Below are 25,234 nucleotides of genomic sequence, written 5' to 3' on the forward strand. Positions count from 1 at the left end.
ACACCAGCATCACTCAGAAGTCCACCAGTGCCTTTCCTCTGCAGGTCAGAGCTATTGGTAAGAGAGGCTATTATAGAGCTGAGCTTCTTAAAACTAATGGGAACTAGAGAGTCTCTGAAGAAATGAAAGCCAGGGGTCAGTGCTTAACCACCAGAAGCCAAAAACTAGGGGAATCAATTGTCATAACAAAGAGCAAGGCCAGAGTGACAGCCAAAGGAGTTAATCACAGAACACTCTAAAGATGGTTTGTAGAACATTATTATTTCTTAAGGACAAAATATATAAGGAGTCAATGAGACTACTGAATATATATCATCAAGAAAATAAGAATGTACCAGTTGAGGGTGAATTCCCAGATAAAACATTTTAGTCCTTTGCACGGTTGCCAAACCTGAATGATTTCATTGACTGAAGAAGCAATAGGCCCCCACAGGCAAGGGCCCCTGCAGAACTACAGAAGGTGCACACTGCAGTGATTTCCCAAGTTCTTCCCCCAAAAGACCTATGACAATTTACTCAGTCATCTATATGTAGGGGAAAAGAAAATAGCCATATATTTTGGATACAAGGAGTAAGTGGATATTGATACCTGGATACCCAAAGTAGTGTCCTCATGATCCCCTATTAGAGTAGGGATATATGTGGACTAGGTGATATAGGAGATCAGTCCAGAGTGTGACTCACAGTAGGCCTACTGAATATAATACATCTGTTAATACATCTCTAATACTCAATAAATGAAATAACCCCTTTTTGGTGGAATTCAACTGGAAGCCCCTGAATCTGTACCCTTCCATTCTTCACAAGATAGTAAATCAAAAATGATATTGTGTTATGGGAGGGAGGAGGATGAAGATTAAATGTCACTGCTTAAACTCTCAAGAATGTAGTGGTAGTGGTTCCTATTGCATTTCCATTCACCATTCGGGGCAGGTACTGGAGAACAAGTGTAGACTGCCAAATCTTCAGCCAGATAATAGTGACCTCAATTTGTCTTCTGTATTCTACTCAAGAAAGCAGATGGAAAAAAGCTCAGATTCACTAGAAAGAGGAAGCTCCTGTGCCACAGTGTATACCATATTAACTCCTCCACTTTCTGCCATTAATATATCTGTAGTGACATGAACGTTTCAGTGTCTCACTGTTTGGATGTCTTTGACCTTTAATATTGAGGACAGCATGTTGACGATGCAAGATAAATAAGTGATGGTTAGCACACTGGAGGCCTTGGCAATTCACAGGCATTCCAGGTTTGGGAAGATAAACCCTATAATATTCTGATTCTTAGGACTTTAGAAAAGTTATTTAAGGATCCAGTTGTCAGGAGCATGCTAAACATTGCCTCCAAAGTAAAAGACAATGACGGCATCTTGTATCCCAACCACAAAGAAGGAAGCAGAGCACATGGTAAGGGCCTTTGGGTTGGGGAAACATCCCATACCATGAATGATACTCTAGCCTGTATACTGAGTGCTTTGGTCTGAATATTTGTTCCCCAACTCAGATGTTGAAACCCAAACCCCCAAATTATGGGGTTAGCAGGTAGGGCCTTGATGAGGTCATGAAGGCTCTGATTATAAAAAGGCATCCCTTCTGCCATGTGAGGACACAGCAAGAAGGTGACAGTCATGAATGAGGAATCAGCCCTCAATAGACACTGCCTACCAGAGATGATCTTGGAAATCCCAACCTTTATAACTATAAGAAATAAATTTCCATTGTTCATAAGTTACCTAGTTTGTGGTATTTTGTTATGGCAGCACAAATGGACTAAGAAATGTGGTGACATGAACAGCTTTGAGTGAAACCTGGAAGAGGGTAGTGCTCTACAGAAGGCAGAGGCTGTGAGGCAGGCAGCCCTGCTGCAGGCAGTGGGATCCAGCGGACACGATAATCCTTGAGGTGTCAGTGGTGGGAAAACACTGCCTGTAGCTCATGGTAAGTGCCTGTGGGGCAACTCACAATGTAAACCCCAGCAATGCAAGAGCAAGGTCATGCCACCTGCAGCAGAGTATTACATGTTTTTTTGAAAAGCAACTTTAAACATGGTACTGGGTCTATCAGACATGGGCTGCTTGGCCCAAGGTATCCAATGACCATATGAATTCAGAGCTGCCCATTATAAAATGGGTTCTGCTGGACTCTGTTAAAGTAGTAATACCTACTGTGGAGCTCTAATTAACTGTAAGCACTGTGAACACTAATTATGATGATATTATGTTGTCAATTATTGTACATTGCAAAGAAAGTAAAGATATCTTAGTTGTCATCTTAAAAAGCAATTAAAGTTCTTTAACTTCTTAAATTATGGGCAGAGCATTAAAAATTAAGAGTCGTAAAAATAAAATATGCATTCCCTTAAAATCAAAGTACAATTAAAATCCAATAACCGAGATCATTTATATTACTTTTAGTGCTTGAGCTACTTGATCACCTGGAAAGTGGGACATAAGACAGGAATTTTTGAAGTGTATATATTTTGTAACTATCTTCCTCATTTATATTATGTAACATCCAATTAAAATCAACTAACAAGCTTTCTTTCACCTACTGTGTGTAAGACACTACCCCCTGAGGATCACTCAAAATATGGCTGCCTTCTCTTTCCTGGGGGGCATATGCCAGGAGGTAGTGTGATGTAAGAGACCAAATGTTGACTTCGGAGTCACACTGGGTTGCCCTCCTGGCTCTAGAGCATAGTATCTGAACAACTTGGAACACGTTAATTAGCCTCTTATATTCTCAGTTTGTTACCTGTACAATAAGACAGCCATACTTTCATTTTGGCTACCATGAAGATGCACACATAAAGGACCTAGGACACTGCAAACAGTTGCTTTTTAATAGATGTGGCCATGGGACCAAGGTTTGAAACACAGCAGCAAAACTGAATATGATGATGAGGCCCATGAACTTGGGTATATTTAGCCACATTGTCTGGGTCAACTGGTGATGCTGTTCAGACCCTGAGATGCACACAGAAGCACTGGTTCCAGCTGTCAATATGGCTTTCTTATTTCTGTGCTTTCAAAGAGATTGTCTAGAGATTTCCACACAGCTTCAACTTTAACCCCCTGCTATGGCTCGGAACTCAGAAGTTCACAGATTCCCAGTTCCCTGCCTATGTAGAAACTAAGAATTTCAATTCACTTCATCTGACCTAGTCTCATAGGCACTAGGACTCCTAGTTTCAAGAAATTGGCTAAACCTAAATCTTTGTCAAATTTCTCTGAGATTTGGTTGACAGTCTCCATAAAAGTTCCCTTCACTTTTAGTTTCTCTACTATTTTAATTTCCTCTTTACTCCCTAGCAGATGATTTTTAAACTTTCGGAGTTTATGTCAGAACATAGAGACCTGATGCATTACAGGCATTCAGTATCTCGATGGAATTGAATTAAATGCCAGCATTCTGAAGCACTGCTTCTGCCACATCATTTTTCAGCTCCACATTGCTTATTAACTCAAGTCACGGAGCCTCAGGTTGGCTTACAAGGCCTTTCTGATTTACTTACTCCTACTCATGCATAAATCCCACAACTCCCCACATACACTCTCACCGTAAGGTACCCCCCAGTTGTGTGTTTCCGATTGTCTCCATGTTTCTTGCTCCCTGTCTTTGCTCCTGCTGCCCACCTCACCTCGAATGTACCCATCCCAATTGTATCTACCTTCCAGACCCATCCCAAGTGCCACTTACTCCCTTAGCCCTCGCCCCTGTTGCCTTTCTATAGTGGACAATATGTGGCTCTCACTGTCATCACTGGATTCACTAATGTTATGGTTTGGATATGAGTGTCCCCCCAAAAGCTCCTGTTAATGTAAAAATATTCATAGCTGAAATAATCAGATTATGAGAGCTGTAACCTAATCAGTTCATCCTACTTTGAATGGACTAAGGGTATGGAAACCTTAGGCAGGTGGGCATGGCTGGAGAAGGACTCATCTCATGCCCTAGAAGGGCCCATCTTCCCTTTGGCCTCTTCCCCTTTCCTTCTCTCTGCTTCCTGGCTGCAGGGCTGTGTTCCTCCACCACACTCTTCCACCATTATGTTCTGCCTCATCTTGGACCCAGGAACAAATAAAAACTTCTCCTCCTCTAAGTTGTTTTTGCTATGTATTTTGATCATAGCAACAAAAAGCTAACACTACTAGCAATCATATTTGATCTAACATTCATTATGTACAGACTTATCCAGTGGGTATGGTACGACAGACTTATTCAGTGGATATGGTAGGGACAATATTTAGGGCCCATGATACTTCTAAGAACATTTGAAAATTCTTCAAGTCTTTTAAAAGTCAGAAATAAAATGTGAACTTTTTAGGTTGAAGAAAGTATCTATTATAGAATATTTTGAATTTGCTTTTATAGCATTGCTATTATAAAACATAATTTTAAATTTCTTTTTTACGGGGTAAGGTCCACAAAGTAAAAGTATACTAGTGTCTACAAAAGTTATAATGCAACCCAATATGTCTTATATTGTCCTATAATAGTAAGTCTTCTTTTTCTAATTAGAATGTATGAGCTGTTGCCAGCAGTCCCCATGCTGAAGTTTGCTAACACCTAAGAAAGTCCAGACACATTAATGGAATTCTGTGACATATTTTTCAATACTTCAAAGAGCCTAACAGAATAGTATATTTACCCATAATAAGCCCACATGTACTAACTAAAATGTCAATGCTCTTTGCTTTGAGAGAACTATTAAGACAGTTGACAACACTGGTGATCTCAGGTTGTTCAGTGGTTCTGACACATTATTCAAAATGCAGAAATTTCTGGGATGTAACTGGAAAACCTAATGTCATTATAAAGCCACATGCCCATCACAGAATGCCCAAATGTAAGTGTCATTTATGGAAGTTCAGTAAAATTAAAGATCCAGAGTATTCATGTCTTTAATTATTAACTTAACTGTTTATTACCATCTCTACCATTTTAACAGTTCTATGTGTGCTATTTAAAAGCAGCATCATTATATTTTTATTATTATGGGTCACTGTTTAATATCTAGACCTAAGTTGGTGTGGGAAAGTAATGTATTAGATAGAAGATTTTAAAACATAGAGTTCATGGAAGAATGTGAGGAAAGGGAGGGTGAATAATAAAAAGGGTACATGATAGCGATGTATTTCGAACCAGTGGATACTTTGGATGTTTTTTTTGTGTACCTTTCCTCACGCCCAATAACAGTGAGTTGAAGACTGACAGGAGAGATGTTGGTCGACTAATATTAGTGGTGTCGGCACCAGTAGTTCCATTAATAGTATAGCAGTCACATTGTGAGGACACCCTCAATAAATATTTTTGATAGATCTCCTACTAGACACTTCATCCAATTTTCTCATTTGAAATCTACAGCACAGGGACCTTATACATTTCAGTATTGAAGTGTCCCTAAGTGGGAAGGCCTTAGAGGATGGCTCTGTGATAGCAGCTGAGTCTCACCTGCCATGGAAAATAAATTGGTGAAGGCAGCCCAGAGTGTATCTTTTTTACCAACCCATCCTTCTCCTACAAACACAATCCCCAACCAGTCTCACAAAATCAACTGCTATAAGAAAACTGGCGTGCATTCCCCAAATTCCTATGCCCCAGATTCGGTGCCATTCATGCTCCTATATAAAATTAAGTGAAAAGTCGCTAAGGGGAGGGGTAAGCTAACTCCAGCTGGTTGTACTGATTTATCCCTCCACTCAGCAGCCTGTAAGTGGTGCTTGTTGCACAGAGGACCCTGTGAGCTTATTGTACAAGATGACCATGAAGGAAATAAAGGTATAGTGATGCTGATGAGTGGTCACCAGTGAGGAGGGGAGGACAGAGGGAAATGATATTTTAGCTCACCACTAATATTCTAGAAAACACTGAAATAAATTGTTCAATGTCTACAAACTGTTTCCATTTCATTATATTCATCTCTTTACAATCAGTCATGGCTGCATCTTCTACCTAGAGGTAGAGTCTCTGTCTGCACCCAAAATCATTCGGGCAGCCTTGGGATTGGTTTGGACAGAATAGAGTGATGGGGCTGTTGAAGAGGTTTCGGAGCCTACACCTCAAGACACCTTACAGCTTGGGCCTTCACCCCGTTAGGAGGAAGCTCTGAGATGCTGTCAGAGGAAATGACCTGCAAGAAAGACCTCCCAGGAATGGAGAAGCCCAGCTAGTCCAGCCGCCCCAGCTGAACCCAGATCCCAATCAAATGATCCAGGAGAGAAATTAGGTTAGAACACCCAGAAAACTGCAAGGAGACCCACTGAATCCTGATAGGTGACTGTTGTTTTGAGGTTTGGGACAGTTGGTAAGGAAGTGATATAGAATGGAAAGAGGCCAACAAATTACATGACTTTCTTTTCTTTTAATATTAAAAATAAAATCTAAGGCCAGAGTTGGAAATGACCCAAAGAGATGATTTTATGTTGTTCCATTTTAGTGATTCATGGGGTCAACTGGAAAGCCACCAAACATGGTTTTTCATTCTCGACTTTGAAATTCATTTGCTCTTAATTAGAAAATACATTACTCATTTCATACGAAAAGAAATATCATAAAGCTAATTTTAAATATTCAAATGTAATTTAACATTGAATTATAAATTTGATAGTTGAAGGTTAAATAACCTTCAGATTTTTTTTTCTTGGGAAAACAACAGTATTAGCAAAAAGAGGAAAAGGGATTTATTTTCCTGCAAGTTCTCAGTAAAGCAAAGCAAACCTCTGCAATCAAATTATCCCCAAAGCCTTAATTAAAGTCAGATGCTAAGGGAGAGTTCAAATTCCTTTATTTTATTCAGTAATCCATATAGAGAAGCACCAGACAATATTCCTCAATTATTCTCAAATTCTTCATGGGGTTCATTTTTTTATTTATGTTTACATGTTTGTCATTAACACTTAATAAATGTATCTCCAAATATAGTCACTCATAAGACCATCTCCACAGAGAACACTGACCACATGGCTGTTTTCTCCTGTTTACTTGCACTTCGAAATTCTAGCAAATATTTCATGAAACTACAATAGGTTGAAGTGCCCAACGTTTCTATTATAAAGTTTTCCCAAAGTGTCTCTACTAAATCTAGGGAGAAATATATTTGTGTATAAGTTCAAATATAATGGCAAAACCTCACTGCAAAGCCTGCATTTGCAGCAGGAGTTACAGTCAGAGTTGCCATAGCAGCCAGCCACCCACCCACACTCTCTTTCTCTCTCTCTCTCTCTCTCTCTCTCTCTCTCTCTCTCTCTCTCTCTCTCTCTCTCTCTCTCTCTCTCTCTCTCTCTCTCTCTCACACACACACACACACACACACACACACACACACACACAGGTGATAGGGTAGAAAGAAAAGCAGTTAGCAGAAAACAGAATCTATTGTTCAAGACAGAGGAGCCCATCAATGTAAATTCAGCTGATCATGAACACATTAGGATTAGCTTGATTTAATGTTTCCTATCTGGAGCATTCAGAATCACTGTCACTGGGAAAATGTGTGGTGTATCTTCATCTACAAAATGGTGGAATAAAAGCACATATGTCTCCTGGAACCACCATTTAATCCAGCTATCCCATTCCTCTGCATACATAGAAAGGACTTAAAATCAGCATACTACAGTGACACAGTATTTATAGCAGCTCAACTCACAATAGTTAAACTATGGAAGCAATTGCAGTGTCCTTCAAAAGATGAATGGATAAAGAAAATGTGGTATATATAAATGATGGAATATTACTCAGCTTTGAAGAAGAATGAAATTATGGTATTTGCTGGTAAATGGATGGAGTTGAGAATATCATGCTAAGCTAAATAAGCCAAACCCAAAAAACCAAAGGGCAAATGTTTTCTCTGATATGTGGATGCTAATTCACTATAAGCAGTGGAGTGGGGAATGCTAGGGAAGAATACAGTTACTTTATATTAGGTAGAAGGGAGTGAAGGGAGGGAAAGAGGTAGGAAGGATAGTAGAGTAAAACAGACATCATTACCTCATGTACATACATGACTGTGACTGCATGACTGATATGTACATCAGAAAAATGAGAAATTATGATTCATTTTTGTATGATTTATCAAAATGTATAAATGTATTATACTATCATGTACAACTAATTAGAACAAATAAAAAATTAATTTAAAAAAGCTCCTTTAAAAAAAAGCACATGTCAAGAAAATTTTATATGGATTCAGTAAGTTAGCACAAATAATCAATTATTAAATAAATAATAGTGACAGATAATAAAATTTAATAATATGTAAGAATTAGTAAAGTATGAAATGTTAGCAAAAGTGAAACAATTAATATGGGATATAGAGTAAATTCTCAGTAAATGTGTGATATAATTATAATTTATCATTATAATTAATATCTCCAAGTCTTTCTTACAGACTAGAACAGTATCTTTTATAATCCATAAGTTGCTACAAACAAATGCTTGTAGGTGGTCAGCAGACATAAGCAAGATAAAATACTAAGATTCTTCCACTACATAGGAGGATAATGTCATCTCCCATAATCACATCTTTTTAAATACAATTTTGATGGACTAAAAAGACCAATTATTTTATTCTCATAGTTACATATTAACCACCAATGGCAAATGCTGGTTACATAGTAAAATATAATTTCTATTAGTGCTAACATATTCATGCAACAGTAGTTGGAATCAGAGAGCATTCTGGAATTTGTCTTCCATTATTAGCTTGATCACATATTTATGTGCAGATATATTTGCAATTCATGCATAGACACTATGATTTAGATGTGATGGCAATGAGTGAAAAGGATTTTATGACTTCTGATTTGCTTGTTTCTAAACCTTCATTTTAAGCCAGGGTGCTTTACATTTAAGCGGGGATGGAACATATAGTAAAGCAACTTTGCAAAGAGAAAAAAATATACATGAGTTAGCATATTTCACTTTGAACCAGAGACACCTTATACCATGAGAAGAAAACCAAGCTGATGGGCTAAGGAAATCAAGGGCACTGAGAGCAATGGAATTAGAAAGCAAAGTAAGAAGGTGAAAGAGGAATTGTAAGAGACAAACTCTACCAGTCAGTAGGTCCTAGAGGAAGAAATGGATCTCCATAACTATACAAATTTTCTCAATTTTTAAAAAAAATTTTTTGTAAAAGTCCTGGCAGTGAGGGATAGAATTAACTTGGCTTAAAAACCTTAAAATGTTAAGATGCATCCTCTACGGCCTCTAACATTATCTTGCCATTGTAAATGTTAGGTGCAATGATTTATTTCCCCCTTAAATTGTCCTTTTTCTTAGCAACATTTGTTTCTGCCTCAAGAAGAAATGTCTCAGGCACTGCTAGAGATTCTCTCTGCTTTAGTGGTAGCCTGACTTGATCACATTGGAACATTTCCATCATCAAACAGCTCTCGGGGTTAAAAATAATCCTGAGTTTTTCTAAGTCATTAGAAATAATCAAATTTGGTATCAAATTGGGTCTGAGTCTTTACGAACCTCTTGTTAAAAAGCTGAAAGCAGAAGGAAGTAGATGATGGCACCATTGGGAAGAAGAACACCAGAAGATGCTTAAATTCTCTGAACTTCTTATTGGAGTTCATGGAAAAACTTTTGTGGTGTCCAGCCTCACAGTTGCTTGGCACATTCTGGGGCTGGAGGCACAGGCAGGTGACAAGAATACGGGGGATCAAGATGCTCCTGCCAAGATTGCCCTTTGTTCTAATTTTGCCTATTAATAACACACTCAGCTATGACCACCTATTTTCATTTAAAGTTCCTAAGATAGCTGCACTTGGGCCTGGTTCTTATCACAAAAATGTTGTAAGTACTCAAAAATAAAGGAGAGATATAATTTCTAAAAATATTTTGGTTGGTGCTATGAGGAAATAATAAAACACAGATTGTGATACTATGATGAAATAATTACCAACAACAAAAGAACTTTCTAAAAAAAAAAAATAAAAAAGAGTTCCCCCCTCTACCCACCAAGAAGTTTGAGAGCTTGAGTAGGCAGCCAAGAGCCTAGTAAGTTCTCTTAATTGCGCTGCTACAAGTTCACGGGGAGTGCTACAGAGCAAATTTGTTTCCATTAAGTCCTATTTAACAAAAAGACAAATACATGCATAAACAGAAGTGCTAATGGCTATATTTTTTAATACAACCAACTACTCACACAGTCTCATGAGAGTCAACTGACTTCTAATTTTATCCATAGAATAAACAGCAATTATTAGAAATGAATTAAATGGGCAATAGAAAGCTATTAATATCCTATAAGTGACTTTGTTATGGCGAGGAAAAGAATTTCTGCATTGGAAGGATGAAGAGAAACACAGATTAAAACAGGTTTATAATCCTTACTTACTGTCAGATACATGGCTGCATAGACACTGAGAGCTGCTTCTTTGGATGGGAATGTTTTCCTTGCTCTCATGATGAGATCTGGGTTGCCAGTGCAAGCCTCTTCCCCACTGATGAACTGGGTGTACTGCTGGCATCCAAGCGCTGTGTAGTTGGGCTTACACAAGGCAAGAAAATGTGGAGCCAGATTTCCTGTAACAACTTGTCCAGCATTTACAAAGATATCTGTAGCAAATAATCCAAAGGTGTAAATCCCTGGGAAGAAAACAAACAATTTTAGCTCTCTGCTTTTTTGTTGTATGTCAATTTACAATAAGCAAAAATGAAATATTTCAGAAACAATAAAATTCTCCATATATATATATATATATATATATATATATACACACACACACACACACACACACACACATACATACACCTGGTTCTTTTCATTTCACTCCTTCCCAGTTTCTCCCTTGGCTTTCTGGATTAGTGGGAGTGTTAAATTATTTAACATATTGAGCTGTCTACCACTGGTTACATTTTTATGCATGGCAGGTTTATAAGATATAAAAGAAGAAAATATATTCTAAGACTGTTTGGGTAATACGATTTTTAAAATGGAACCATAGATCCCTTGAGAGGGTATAGTCTATCATGTTTTACTAATGTTACCAATCTTTATATTTTCCCTGCTTTTGAAAATATTTCTTATCTCACTAACATAAAGCAAAGCAGTTGTCTCCCTTTGATTATGCCTCTTCAGCCCATTCAGACTGATATTAACTCTGCTGGAGGAGCCAATTAGCAGTAAAATTCGAAGCCATCAGTTTTCATTTAAATATCATGGAAAATCTTAAGTAAAACAGAATGCTTTCAGATGCAGCTCTGCATTGCCTTCAGAAACACATTTTAAAAGGCACAAAAGAGCTTATCTTTTATGGACTGGATTTCTACTTATCAAATGTGGGGCAATTTAGTAAATAATAAAAAAAATATAATAATTTTTCAATTATCTTTACCATATTAAAATTTATTTACTCTGGTCTCCTGGAGGTATAAAACTAAGTACATAGATTTTTTTTCCTTCTGTTATGAAGAACTTGCTAATTTACTTGAATACCAAAACATTTTCTAAATTCAATGTCATTGGTTATTATTGTCAAAACTTATTTTTCTACTTAGACAAAGTAAATTATTTGCCAATAATTTCAGTTAAAGTTAGATATGACTTTCAAGGATGTTGTGCTGATGAAATACATTCTTTTATAAATTTGGAATTCAAATCTATCAGGACCTTTTAAAACTTGACAAAATCCTTCCTAAAACAGCTGGTTCATTAAAAAGTCATCTGATTTTATTATAAAATTTAGATGCTCTTCTTCTTAGTCACATATTTCTGGATTGTTTGTTTTCAAAGCCTTTTAATCATTACTAACTGTCATATGGGAAATCATGAAAGTTATGCAGGATCAAATAATTTTCCAGTATTAGATACATGGCTGTCCTTTTAATTTTCACAATATTATGTAAGATTTTTACATAAAAATTTATGCACAAAAATCTGCACATAGCAAATCTCAATGACACAAAGACATTAGTTCTCCTTTTATCTGAAACTTCTAAAAGGAAACAATAAGAATATCTTTCTTTATATCTCATCATCATTCCATGAATCTCATGAAGTATAGGCTATCAAAAGCAGAAATTTGGGAGAGACAGAGAAATAAGAGAACTGAGCTCAGTTAGATGTAATGTACACAACCTCTCCTTCTAAAACCTCAGGGCCAAGTACAGGAATCTAAATTACAAGCTTTCTTTATCTGTACTCCTTTGAAATCTAGGCTAAGATGTACTCATTTTATTTAACTAAACCATTCTTTTTTATCTAGTGTAATAGGTCTTCCTGTTTAAAATAGAAATATTTGATAAGCAATATGGAAATGTCTCTTGATACTTGTGAAGTTTGCAAACGTCCTTCAAAACTAAAATGTCAGTGTATCAGGCCCAAGGCCAATATCGTAGTTGACTACACAGATAATTATTAAAGTGGGATCCCATGAGGGATCTGACCTCAAGGATAAAGTCACTGTACAAAGTGAGGTCCTTTGATGCAGTGATATTTTGATTATAAACTTTCATTTTATTAAAACAAACCAGAAACACATGAATCATGATAAGGAACAAGAAACAAACCAAGCTTTCCTAAATGTTTTACAGAGACTAAAGTATACTTTGTGCCACAAATCCTTGAGAAATGTGTATATAAATGCAGAAACATGATTTGGTTACATAGGCACAATATAGCTTGCTTATTTAGGAAAGCATCAATTTTGTCAAATACTTTCAGTTTTACGTTTATTATTGCTTATTATTTATTTTATTATTGTTTTTCATACCAAGAGACATGAATTAAAAACACAGTATTGATGCATATGAAAATGCTTCTGTAGGCTTCATATAAATGTTATTATTCAACAAGATAAATGAGGACTTTTGAGAAACAGTATCACAGTGATTAAAAAAGTCTTGAATATGAAGATCTTTTGTCTTTAGACAGATCTATAGCCCTGATAGCACCTGGTTCATCTCTTATGAGTTTATACATAGATTAGATCATCTAATCTAACATCTCCAAAGTTTCCATCTCAATCCCCTCCATAAGAGATTAATGTTTAAGTGTTACACTATCTTCAGTGTACTCTTAATACTCTTCAAGATTTATTTTAAAATATATAGTATATACAGATATACTCATTTTTTTCTGATGAATTCAGAAAATAATAATTTACATTACATTTTATTGTGTTAAAGAATTGTCTTGACCAAGTTTTATTGAATTGAAATAATGTTCAGTAATTTGTCAGTGAATGTTCATATTTATTAGAGCTAACATTTGCGATTGAAAGTTAAAGCATCAGTGAATCTTGTCCTCTAATAAAATTACCAACATATTTTATTTACATAAAAATAGTTCAGAAATTGAGCCTGAAGTACTGCTTATTAAGTGCAATATTTCTTGTACTTGACAAGCTGCCAGTCTTTAACTTTGTGTTGTTAAACAACCTATCTCCCTATCATTTCTCCCCACTTTTTGACATTTCATAAACACTATACACCACTTAATGATAAAATTGTTAGTTTCTTAAAGAATATCAACTATCCAAGTATTGTTCTTTTTTTCTGTTGTGTGCATATAATACCCAGAAGAGGGATCTTGAAACATTAGAGAGAACGTAGTACGTAATGTTCATTTATAAAACCAAATTGAAATATTTCACAGGAAAGATAACCTAATGTTTATATACAGTTGAGACATGGGTCATTTAAAAAATCAGCTTATACATCAACATTGTTTTGGCAAGAATTAAAACAATTCAGTGAACACATACCAAGAAATCGGACAGTTCGGCGCACCAGTGGGTTTATATAGCAACAGTCTCCAGTTAAAATTGTTTTTTCCTGGTTTTCAAAATCCCTTGTGGCTAGTTGTAGGCAAAACACAGCAGTTTCTCCAACTATTATCTTGCAAAGAAATAAAAGATTAGAGTATATTAGAATGTAACCAGTATAAATATGTTTTTTTAAATGCAAAAGGCATTTTGTAACAATCTTGATGTAAAACTGAGACACATTTGCTTTTATATCTTTATATCTTTCATTATAACTTTGTCACTATATATAAATATCATATTTCTCTCAATTCAAGTGAGTATTAAAATGATAAATTATGAATAAAAATAGACTATAACAATTTTGTTTTTTAAGAGCCTTCATTAAAAATGAAATATAGAAAGATCTTTAAAGTACTCAGTTATGTTTGGTGTCTGACTGAGTCTCATGACTTATAAGTGACAGTGTCTTGTTTAAATATGTCTTCTGTAGAATTCAAAATAGCTTTACAAATACTTAAAGATCTGGTATAAACATACTAATTAGAAATCACAGTAATACTTTTACAAGAAAAAAAAATCAGTTCACACATTTGGCTTTAAGATTGTTCTCATCTGTCACAGTATTAAGAATTGTAATGATTAATATACTCTTTTTCATTAGTATATTATAGTTATATATTAGTGTTCATTTAGATATAGTCATATAAGCACAAAATATAATTTATTCCAACTCAGTCCCTAAAAATTGCCTTTCCCCTCTTCTTTTCGTGCCCCTGTTCCCTGTATTCTACTGGCCATCCTACTTATTTACAGGTTTTTTTAAATTAGAATCTTATGGATATACATCATGATGAAATTCAATGTGGTGTATTCATATATGTACACAGGATAGTTTGGTCAATTTAATTCCACCATTCCTCCATTTCCCCATCCCTTCATCCTCCCCCTTAATCCCCTTCCTCTATTCCATTGATTTCTCTTCTATTTTCATGGGATCCCACCCCTCTTATTTTTCTCTAACTTCTGCATATGAGAGAAAACATTTGACCCTTGACTTTCTGGATCTGGTTTATTTCACTTAGCATGACGCTCTCCAGTTCTATCCATTTGCCAGCAAATACCATTATTTCATTCTTCTTTATGGCTGAGTAAAATGCCATTGTGTATATATACCGCATTTTCTTTATCCATTCATCTGCTGACAGGTATCATATCTTGACTATTGTGAATTGCACTGCTATAAACATTGATGTGGCTGTATTGCTATAGTATGCTATACTATAAATATAAATACTCCTGGATAAATACTGAGGAGTAACATATTCTTTATACTTTAGTATAAATGTTATTTTAATCTTCATAAAAATCAGATGAGACAGGGAATAATATCACACCCTTTTACAAGTGAAGAAATCAAGACTTGGAACTCAAGTGAATTGCCCAAGAGCCAGCAAGGAGAGCTGGGTTCTGGTATAGATTTTCTGCTCTACTTGCTGACTTGAAGGACCTGGCTATCTTCCACTCTGTTTTGCACCAGTTGCAGTGGTTTTTGTACATGGTTTTTAAAATCACCAGCAAGATCATTAGAGCAAGTATTATCTCATTTTACAGATGAGGATGTGGAAACTTAAAGGAGATAAAATATTTAGTTCCCTTCAGGCCAGTCAATCCAGGAGACATTTCTTACGCATTCTCATAACTTCTGACTCCATTTAATACCATGAACAAGAGCATAAGAAATGAAATAAGATTAAGAGAAAAGGAAACTAGAGTCAATAATATGCCTTTGAATTTGTCATTTTCAAGTTTGTTTTTAATAAGTCCTGTTAAGATCAATTAACATGCTGTATAGGGAGTCCCTGGCCCTCCCCAGGTGCTACAGTTTGGATGTGTTCCCCATAATTCATGAGGAAATTTAATTCCCAAAGTCGTATGTTAGATGTATTTGGGAGTGGGCCCTTTGGGAGGTAACTAGGATTCAATGAAATCATGACCCTGTGATTGCATTAGCAACTTTATAAGAAGGGAAAGAGAGACCTAAGCTACACTTGCTCTATCTTGTCATGCAATGCCTTCCACCATGTTATGATGCAGCAAGAAGATCCTCACCAGATGTGGAACAGATATTGACACCACACTCTTGGACTCTGCAGTCTCTGAAACTGTAGTTAAATAAACCTTCATTTATGTTACCCTCTCTCAGGTATTCTCTTATAGCAACAGAAAACAGACTAAGACACCAGGGAACAGTTTCTGGAGTCTACCTAAAAAGTAATATCTATGATTACCAGATATTCAAAATAGTGACAGTAGAGAGGGGGTCATAGCAATTAGGTGTGCAACCCACTTTTACCCCAATGAAAACAAAAAAATTATTTTGCATCTACTGATTTTCATTCTTATTTCTATCTCCTTTTCCTCTTTTCTTACTATACCCTTTTTCTGTCTTTGTTAATTTTTGACCCTTTTATTAGTATATTATACTTGTACACATTAGTGGAACTTATTGCTACTTATTTATACATGTGCACAATATAATAGTATAATTTGGTCAGATTTGTTAATAGTACCTATTCCTTTTCTTCCAAGAAGGCAGAGTTCAAGGTTAAACCAGAAGATACTGAGCTGAACTATATTTAAAAGTCTGGTGTTTTCTTTCTGGTGAGACAGAATTGAAATAGGAAAGATTAGAACTTCCAACTTCCTCCTAACTTTTAACTCTGACTTTGGTGAAGCAGAGCAGCTGTGTGATTAAATGGTTCATCTGGTCAAAAGAAAACAGATGCACTATTTTTCATGGGTACATCAGCTATCACCAGGGCCTTGGAAAAACTAACAAATAGATAAACTACATGATTGACACCTTATTTCCCTTTCTGAATTAAGTGAATAGATAGCACCCTGAACCCCAACTCAAGCTGATAATATATATCAAAAATTCATATTGAATGCATAAATGAATCCCATCCCCAATAGATCTCATGTTCAATAGATCGGAATGTCCTAGTCTGATTTTGACTTTTTGCCTGACCTCTGATAACCAATTTCTGCATTGTTCCTGTGAAGAAGGCTCTATTCTGTTCCTTAGTTCTTATAACCAGATCTTGTGTGTGCAGTCTCTGACTTGATAACTTTTTTCATTATCAGATTGCTTTCAGATAGAACTGCCTCATGTGGGCCACTCTTTCCAAGATGACTTTTCCCAGTGAGGCAGTCAGGGATTCCCAGAAAAAGAAGCACCCCTTAAGCTTAAGAGAATAACAACTGTCGGGTGGAAATGAGAAAACCACTATTCCCAGGAAAGGTCAAATGCACTGCTGAGCTCCTCAGCTGTTAAAGCATGGTAGGCACTTTCCCCTATACCCCACCACGCTAGCTATTGAGTGGATTATGTGCCTTTCCCTACCCGCTCTCTCACTAACTCTCCAATGATTTTATGGGTCTCAGAAACCAGGTGTAGCATGAAAATCAGGATACCCTGGTAGGACTCTCCAAGGACAAACATAAAGGATAAAACTGTTGAGGAGTCACTCAAACAGCAAATTTCCAAGTCCTTAACTTGTTACTCACATGATGTATGTGTTATTTTCCACTCCCTACGTATGTGTTCTCTGAAGAGCTACAGCAACTCATCCTTATCCCAGGGCAAAGACGTTTATATAGGATGTAGCAGCCATATGAAATACAAGAGATACAATATTTGACCAGGATGAACGATGACAGGTCAACTCTCCCTCCCAAGAGGTTGAAGTGAAATGTACCTAAAAACTAACATTCCTACACCCTCGACCTCCCCGACCACCTTTTTCACATATATAGAATTAGTTCTTCCTTTGGGAGCCAGTTTGACACTCTCTTGGTCAGTGCTCTATCTCCCTTTTGCTCTGGCAAGAAGTCCCAATAGTCTTGTTCCCCTTACAATTATACCTTTCTTTATCTGAGCACAAGACCCCACTGTGACCATAACACAGTATCTTCCCTAATGCTGATCTCTTGCTTGGTGCATCTCAATACATTTTATCCTTTTGAATTTCTTGTTTGTGTAGTATTGAGCATATTTGCCACAAAAGTGCCTCAGTTAATGGTGTTTGGCTGCTACTATAAGATACTAAAGCTGGCTTTTAAAAAATAGAGAATTGAATTTGAGAGTTGGTAGGATACCTCAGAACCCTAGGGAAGAGGCTTGGAGATTAACTCCACCAACAGAAAGTCCTCTGCAGTCCAGGCAATGGCTCTCTCTCAGTTTCACTCTTGGTCTTGCCCTGGAGTCACACTGTCTCACATATCAGCTCCTTGAGGTTGTGATTTATTCTTATTTTTCTGCAAGCTAGCTCTTCTGCTTCCTAACATATGCAGTGGCTCCAACAGACTTGAGACTTGTCCTGCACATTTCACCTTAGTTTAAGGAAATGGTTCAACTGACATTTACTCAACTCCAATGCCGATTCCCTCAGGTAGGAATCTCCCTAGGTCCAATGAACCGAGGTAAAGAAAGTGTGTCATGATATATAAAATCTAGCTTTCTGGGTAGAGTTTAGTTCTCAGAAAGAAGAGATTCACTGTGATGTGATGTCTTACGTGTCCATTACATCCCTATGGACATCCCTATGTCAGTTCTTGGCCTACACTAGCCCTGTCCACCATGTTTTCTGGAGACTGTGTTCTGTCTGTCTACTTGGGCTTAATTCTAATCAAACATACATACTTAGACCCTGATGTCTGCTTTCCTCCAGTGGGTCTGTCTAATTCACATGCTCTAGTTCTCATTCCTTTTAGGACTCACTGGGACATTTATGGAACTCATCATCCAAACTAAACTGTCTTGATTCTTCCACCCATCTTCCTGAGTGAAAACTCCTATTGTTAATAGTTCTCAGATTAATTTAAAATTGAAAATAAAATCATTATTATGATGAATGCATTAAAGTAAAAGTCTTCTGAATTACGACGCAGTGTGAGGAAATGATGTTCAGGGAAGATGTATGCAAAATAATTAATAAGGGCACAGGGATGCACGTGGTAAGTTATATTTGACTGGTTTGAGTGACATCTGCCTGTAGAACACTTAGGAAGAATTGTCATGAGTGACTGAGGACGTCTGTAGTAGCTTGTGGTTCTGGACATACTACTGTGTCTCTGCTGAGGCAACTCTTCCTAAAGACTGGTCCTAGCTAATGACAGCATAATGAGGCACTAAGACATGCCTATTTCTCTGTGACATGGGATACCTCTACTAGGCAGTTTGGTTTTTAGATTCCCCACAAGTTTGGACAAACCTTCCTTGGAACTGTCCTACATAGTCTTGGGTACTTCCCATGTGATTCTTCTTCCTTCCCATTCTCTGATCTAGGTGAGGCCTCCATCATTGTCTGGGTGAGAGTCTGCAGACTCTACTTTCTCTAGATTACCCTCCAACCTTTGTCTTTTACAGTTGCTTTTCTTAATACATCTTTTGCACATCTGATCTTATTTTTTACCTCCTTCTAGAAAAGCAGAAATTAAGGCAACATCAAAGAAAGACAGAGTATGATCCTGGATACACTTAAAAGAAGAGTGGTGGTAAACAAACCCAACCAGGAAGAGAGTCAGGAGGTGCCAGGAGGCTGCCTTTTCCTGGTAGCTTGCTTTTGGACCCCAGCAGAAGCTCAAAAAGATTACCTTGGCCTTGAAGGCATTTAGATAGCACTTGGTAAATGTTAACCATGATCATAATCACTGAAATAGTTATTGGTAACAAGAGTACTATTAGCAACAATAATAATGCTATTAACACTAATAGAATTAGTACTCAGTCTGATATATATATATATATGTGTGTGTGTGTGTGTGTGTGTGTGTGTGTGTATACACACATAATCATTTGCAGTTAATGATACTGCTATTAATAAAAACTGATGTTCTTATCTACTCTTTCTTCCTAACCTTAGCACAGCAGTAGAAGAGACAAGGGACTCTTCACTGTTTATTTTCCTTCTATTTCTGTCCTTCCTTCTGACTGATTTAAAATCGGGTCACATTGAATCTAATGCATACATTTCTCTTTCTTGAATTTGAATTAGAGGCTTTGGTCAGTGAATTACAAACCTAAATTCTACATTCCCCAGTATTTTGTGTTGGCTCTTCTCTTCTTCCAAAATCACTCCTTGGTGAACTTCATACCTCCTAAGGCTTTACCACCCCTGCTATTCTCAGGAATCCTAAATATTCATCTCTCCCCTGAACTCCAGATACAGGACTTTATCCACCTACTAAACAGCAATATCTCAACAAGCTCAGATCTACCTACTAAAAGATTCACAGCCCTCACATCCAAACAAAGCTATGGGTCCCACTTCTTTCATGTCACCTCCTCAATGAGAACACTCATCCTCCACTTGGTCACTCAAGCACCTCTCTCGTAATCTTATATATCATTTATATATCATGTTGATCCTTCTTCCCTCATTTACCTCTCTCCATCACTTGCTTTAATTTTTATTATGTTTAATTGACAAAAATGTATATTTTCCAGTAGCTCCAGTAGCTCGGGAGGTTGAGGCAAGAGGATTGCAAGCTTAAAGCCAGTCTCAGCAATTTTGTGAGGATCTAAGCAACTAAGGGAGAACTTGTTTCAAACTAAAATATAAAAAGGTAAAAAGGGCTGGGGATATGGCTCAGTGGTTAAGTACCCCTGGGTTCAATTCCCCAGTACCAAAAAAGAAGAGAAAAGAAAGAAGTTTTTTTTTTTTTTTTTTTTTTTTTTTTATGGTGGGCAATGTGCAATATGATTTTTAAAATATGTATACATTATGGAATGGCCAAATCAAACTAATTAACATGTATTGCCTCACATACTTATTCTATTTTTGTGGCAAGACACTTAAAATCTGCTTTCTTAGAAATTTTTAAGTAAACAGTACCCTGTTATTAACTATAGTCACCATGTGGTACAAGGCATCTTTCAAATTTATCCCTCTGGTCCAACTGAATTTCAATCAATTCTTAAATCATGATTTTAAATGATGATTTTATACTTTAATTCTATTTCATGTATGTTCACTTCCACTTCTATCACTATTTTTATTTTAAAATTTAGCCCCTCATCACTTTTTCCCTGCCTTACAGTATCCTTGGAATTCACTTCCCTGTCAAACTGTCTGCTGAAAGACTGATCTATTGAAAATAAAATTTGTGCAATCCAAATTTTCTGTGTACAATTTCAAGACCTCATAGCTTATGGATTAGCAGGACTTGTCATAACAGATCATTTATAGCTCAGCCTAGACCCATGCTTTTCAGCCTTTGCTTTCTTACACAGCCTCCAGACATGCTCAGCATTTCCATACACCCAGGCTTTTATACTTGGTCCATGGCTCAATATAGCTTGGTAAGCAGGACATTGCTGAGTGTGCAAGACATGATTTAAATATTGCCTGCTGTATTGCAAGCTTATGTCTATCTCTGGTGCAATTCATCCTTCCCTTCTCTGTGTTCCAAAAGCACATTGTACATTTATTATGGTGATTTCCATATGGTTTTATAAGTATCAGTCACATCTGTCTCTTCCACTCAGCTGGAAAGCCTCTCTGAGGCGGGGGCTGTATAATGTTTATACTTCCAGTTTTAAAGCTCAATGACTGACAATAAATGTGAATGCTATTATCAATGAGAGAAATCCAGTTCAATCTACTCATTTTATATATAAGGAAACCTATTCAAAGGTAAATTGAGAAGTTATACATGCCTGAATCACACAGTGTGCACTTCGAATCCAAATCTAAGTTCAGAGCTATTTTGAACAGTCTCAACCTAGGAACTTAAAAACTTTTCCTGCAGCTTTTCCAGGACAGGAGAGGTCAACTCCCTGGCTCCCCACACCGAAGCTTCACACCTTGGAGTTCCCCCATAGTCCTAGGAGTTTTATAGTTTTAAAGGGAAGGTTTTGGCTACACAACACCTCATAAGCATTTTCAAAACTCTTCAGATGTCCAAGTATAAGAGAACTGAGTATAGAAAGATGAACATCCTAGTCCTATTACACATGCCAGTCTTCCAACAAAGGCCTAAAGACCTTCACACCCCACGTCCCAACTCCACTGTTATTTCTTGAGATCTTCCATGTCTTCTTTGGATCCCCTGGCCTGTAATGTGGAACTGAGGACCTGGTGTTTGAGTCATTTTCTACCTTTGTCAAGAAGGGGTTCTTAATTCTGGAATCACTGGCTGCCATTCTCATTAGGTTCCCAAATCAAGCCTTTAGGTAAAGAATGCAATAGGTTTTTTTTTTTCCCTGGAAGTGGAAAAGTTGGAAACCCAACAGTATGGTCCAAGGGCACAGAAACCAGCCATGAGAATGCTAACAGCATTGTTATTTTGTAGCTTCTTGATAAAATTTCCTTTTTTCCACGAACTAGGAAATAAGAGCTATTTCCAGAGAGAGTTCAAGTGATGAATTGTGTCAGCTGAGATGAATTCAGGGTCACAGCTCCCTTCCTGCTGCCACAGGAACCAACAGCCTACTAGGGTAAGAAAGGAGCGGAACCTCAGGAGGGAGCCCTGTGGCCCTTGTGGGGAGAAATCAACCAGCCTCCCAAGGATCTGCCTCTTGTGGGGGCACTCCTCCCTCACCTCAGCAGAAGTTTTCGATGCACTGGAATGGGAAAGAAAAGGGAGGAAAAAAATGTCTACTGATAGAGCACGGACTAGCACGTCATGTTCACGGTGGTCAGTGGTCAAGGTCCCACTTCCTTCCCCTTGCATCTGCCTTCCAGCTGTGCCCCCCTTCTGGGCTGTAGCCTCGCCTCTGTTCCCTTATCCTTTGCAAGAGAAGCAAAACCCCTCCCTGTTCTCCAGCCCTGCAGGAAGCTCTGGAGCAATTCCCTGGAAGGTTAGTGACTGCTCATGGTCCTTGCCAGCCTGATGCAGATTGTGGTGAAATGCCCATTAACAGCTCAGGAGCTCATAATAAAAGGCCAACACTGATTTAACCATCTAGCCAGGACTGGGTCTGAGCAAAGGAATTGATCCTTGAGTCAATTCCCTCCTTGGGGACAAAGTGACTCTACCCCTCAGGGGCAAGAATTCTGCTCCTGAACCCAGGCTAGAGGCAGATGTTCTGCACCATATTCACAGAGCTTCCCCAAATTGAGCATCATGCTCCCTGCTACACCCCATCCCCTTGCTGGGTAACTATATCAGGCCTTCTTTAAAGAAAAAGTTATCAGGTGCTGACTTAAAATTTTAAATGTTTATATCTAGGTTCCTATCCAACATAATTTGTATTTTGGCAAATGTGCAAGGCCTTACGTAAAGAACTCATTTCCCATCATCAAGTTCAAGTTAGCCAAGGAAAGTTCTAAACTATACTGAGGTAAAAAGTTGCACTAGGTATTATCTCATTAACTTTGTGTCCTGATGCAGAGAAGCCAAAACTTCTTATATTTCATCATTATACTGAGTATTACAGTTGCTAACTTCTTTGAACATGGTTTCTGAGTGGAAGTGAGGTCAGGATTGATGAGAATTAATTGAACTGAAGAAGTAACACATTTGTTTATACAATAGTTGTACAATCCATTCCAGCAGTTAAATAACTGTGGTTATATTTTCCAACAACTACACACATTTCATAATTGGACTGCCAAAAATATTTTCTTTGTTTTTAATTAATCCATTTATAATTAGTTGGTAAAAGTATGGATTTGTCAGAAAAGTGTATATATTATAGAATAACTAAATTGAGCTAATACTTGTTCACATACTTGTTTGAAAGCTACTTGCTTTCAACCTATAAAGTTTTCATGGGAAGGGCCTACCTAGTCTGAACGACATTTCTTGAACATTTGAATCTAGATGGATTTGCCCCAGAGGAATGTTACAATAAATGACTTGTGTCAATTTCAGATCAAAGAGGTAAAAAAATTGGGAGTGTTTTCTCCATTTTCTCATTCCCGTATGTTGGCTGGAAGCAGAGATCTCTGGGCTCCAGCAGTTGTTGCTGTCACAAGTTGGAAGCAGCTGAGGTCCCATAGTCATAAGACCTACATCGGACTCCTAGATAAGTAAAAGATAACTCTTATTTATGAAGCCAGAGAAATGTGGGGGTTTTGTTATAGCAGTGAGAACTTGCTAATTTTCCTGTTTTGTTTTTTTTTAGAAGACTAAGTTTCAATTTTATAGTCTTTAACAGAAAAAAATAACTGGCTAGACTTGAAAACTACTGGCTTTTATTATATTTATTCTAGGGCTCCCTTCTATTTATCAAGTGGAATTGTTTTTTTTTTTAATTCATCATAATGATATAAAAGGTCTTTTTCATAAAAATTTGGCAGTAAAGGGGATAAAGAAAAATAAACGAAAGCTGAGGTAGTATACAACCATAATAGAAATCCTGAGGGTGATACTCTAGGAGGGATATTTGGTAGGTTTTAGGTACTGTTCTGCTTTTCAAATATTTACCTCCTTAATCTTCAAACTTATGAGGTACATAGAATTATTAAAAGTCAAATACATATGAAGAAAATAAAGCACAATCAATACAGTTATTAGCTGTGGTTAAGACTGTGGGCATGTGGCAACAGAAGGCCCTACTGCCCTGGGGAGAGGACAGTTTAAGTGAAGTGGTGAATCAAAAGGCAGCTTAGATAGAAAGACATGAGGTCAAGAATTGGTTTTATCCTTTTGAGTTAAGGTTGGCAGTCTTAAAGATCAATACCCCTAAAATGGAGCTACTACGGGATAAGAAACTTATGAAACTGTCATTCCAACCAGCAGGTGGGATAAGCCTATTAACTCATTTCTTAACTGGGAAACCAGTGGAATATTTGTCCATTTCAAGAGCTCCATGGGCAGTGGTTCTCAAATGTGGTCCCTGAACGAACAGCAGCAGTTCCTGGGATTTCTAGAGATGCACATTCTCAGGCCCCACTGCAGCCCTACTGACTCAGCAATTCTGGGAGTGGTGTCTAGCTATCTAGGTTCCCAGAGCAGAAGGATTTTTCAAGGAGTCTAAAACTCTTGATTACCACACATTTAAAATGTGTCAGGGAGATTTTCAAAGGAATTTTTAGATATTTATTTGAACAAATAAGTATTCCGTACTTGTGCTGTTCCACAAAGAGAGGCTAAAGGATCCTAAAGTATAAAGAAATTGAACACTCTCACTTTCCAGATATTTTAAATGAAACTTGAAGAGAAGAAAAGTCCTAACTGGGAAGGCTCAGTTTAGTCAATACTCAGCTCCTAACAGGTTCACTCATGTCCCTGGTCTCAGAGTTCACTGCATAGTTGATTTTATCTAAAATGGAGAAGGTCACAAAGAAGCGTACAACTTATTTGCCAATGTAGACATATGCAGATAATGCTAGGAAATAAAGGATGACATTAAGTGTAAGGGATGGCTGAGAACTGAGTATGTAAAGGACCAAACCTTCATGAAAAGGAACTTGGTGCTCCTATCTGGAACATTCTTTGCAGAAATGCATCCAGTATTCTTCAACCCCATCCAGGTAGAGTTGTAACCCTCCAGAGCCTGA

At 37.2% G+C, this 25,234-nt stretch overlaps 1 protein-coding gene across 7 annotated transcripts in view; it reads right to left on the reverse strand.

Moving 5' to 3' along the window:
- The window catches only part of PLPPR5 (phospholipid phosphatase related 5), a gene marked incomplete at its 3' end in the record, with an annotated part of 289,985 nt that overhangs the window by 55,139 nt on the left and 209,612 nt on the right, over positions 1-25,234 (reverse strand). For all 7 annotated transcript variants that reach the window (XM_079117716.1, XM_079117714.1, XM_079117718.1 and 4 more), the window contains 2 exons: positions 13,719-13,851; positions 10,349-10,599 (listed from right to left, as the gene is read on the reverse strand). In XM_079117716.1, the coding sequence (XP_078973842.1) occupies positions 10,349-10,599; positions 13,719-13,851 (384 nt within the window). The remainder of the gene's footprint in view (positions 1-10,348; positions 10,600-13,718; positions 13,852-25,234) is intronic.

Source organism: Sciurus vulgaris, assembly GCF_902686455.1.
Source record: "Sciurus vulgaris genome assembly, chromosome: 1".
Taxonomy (NCBI): Eukaryota; Metazoa; Chordata; class Mammalia; order Rodentia; family Sciuridae; genus Sciurus; species Sciurus vulgaris.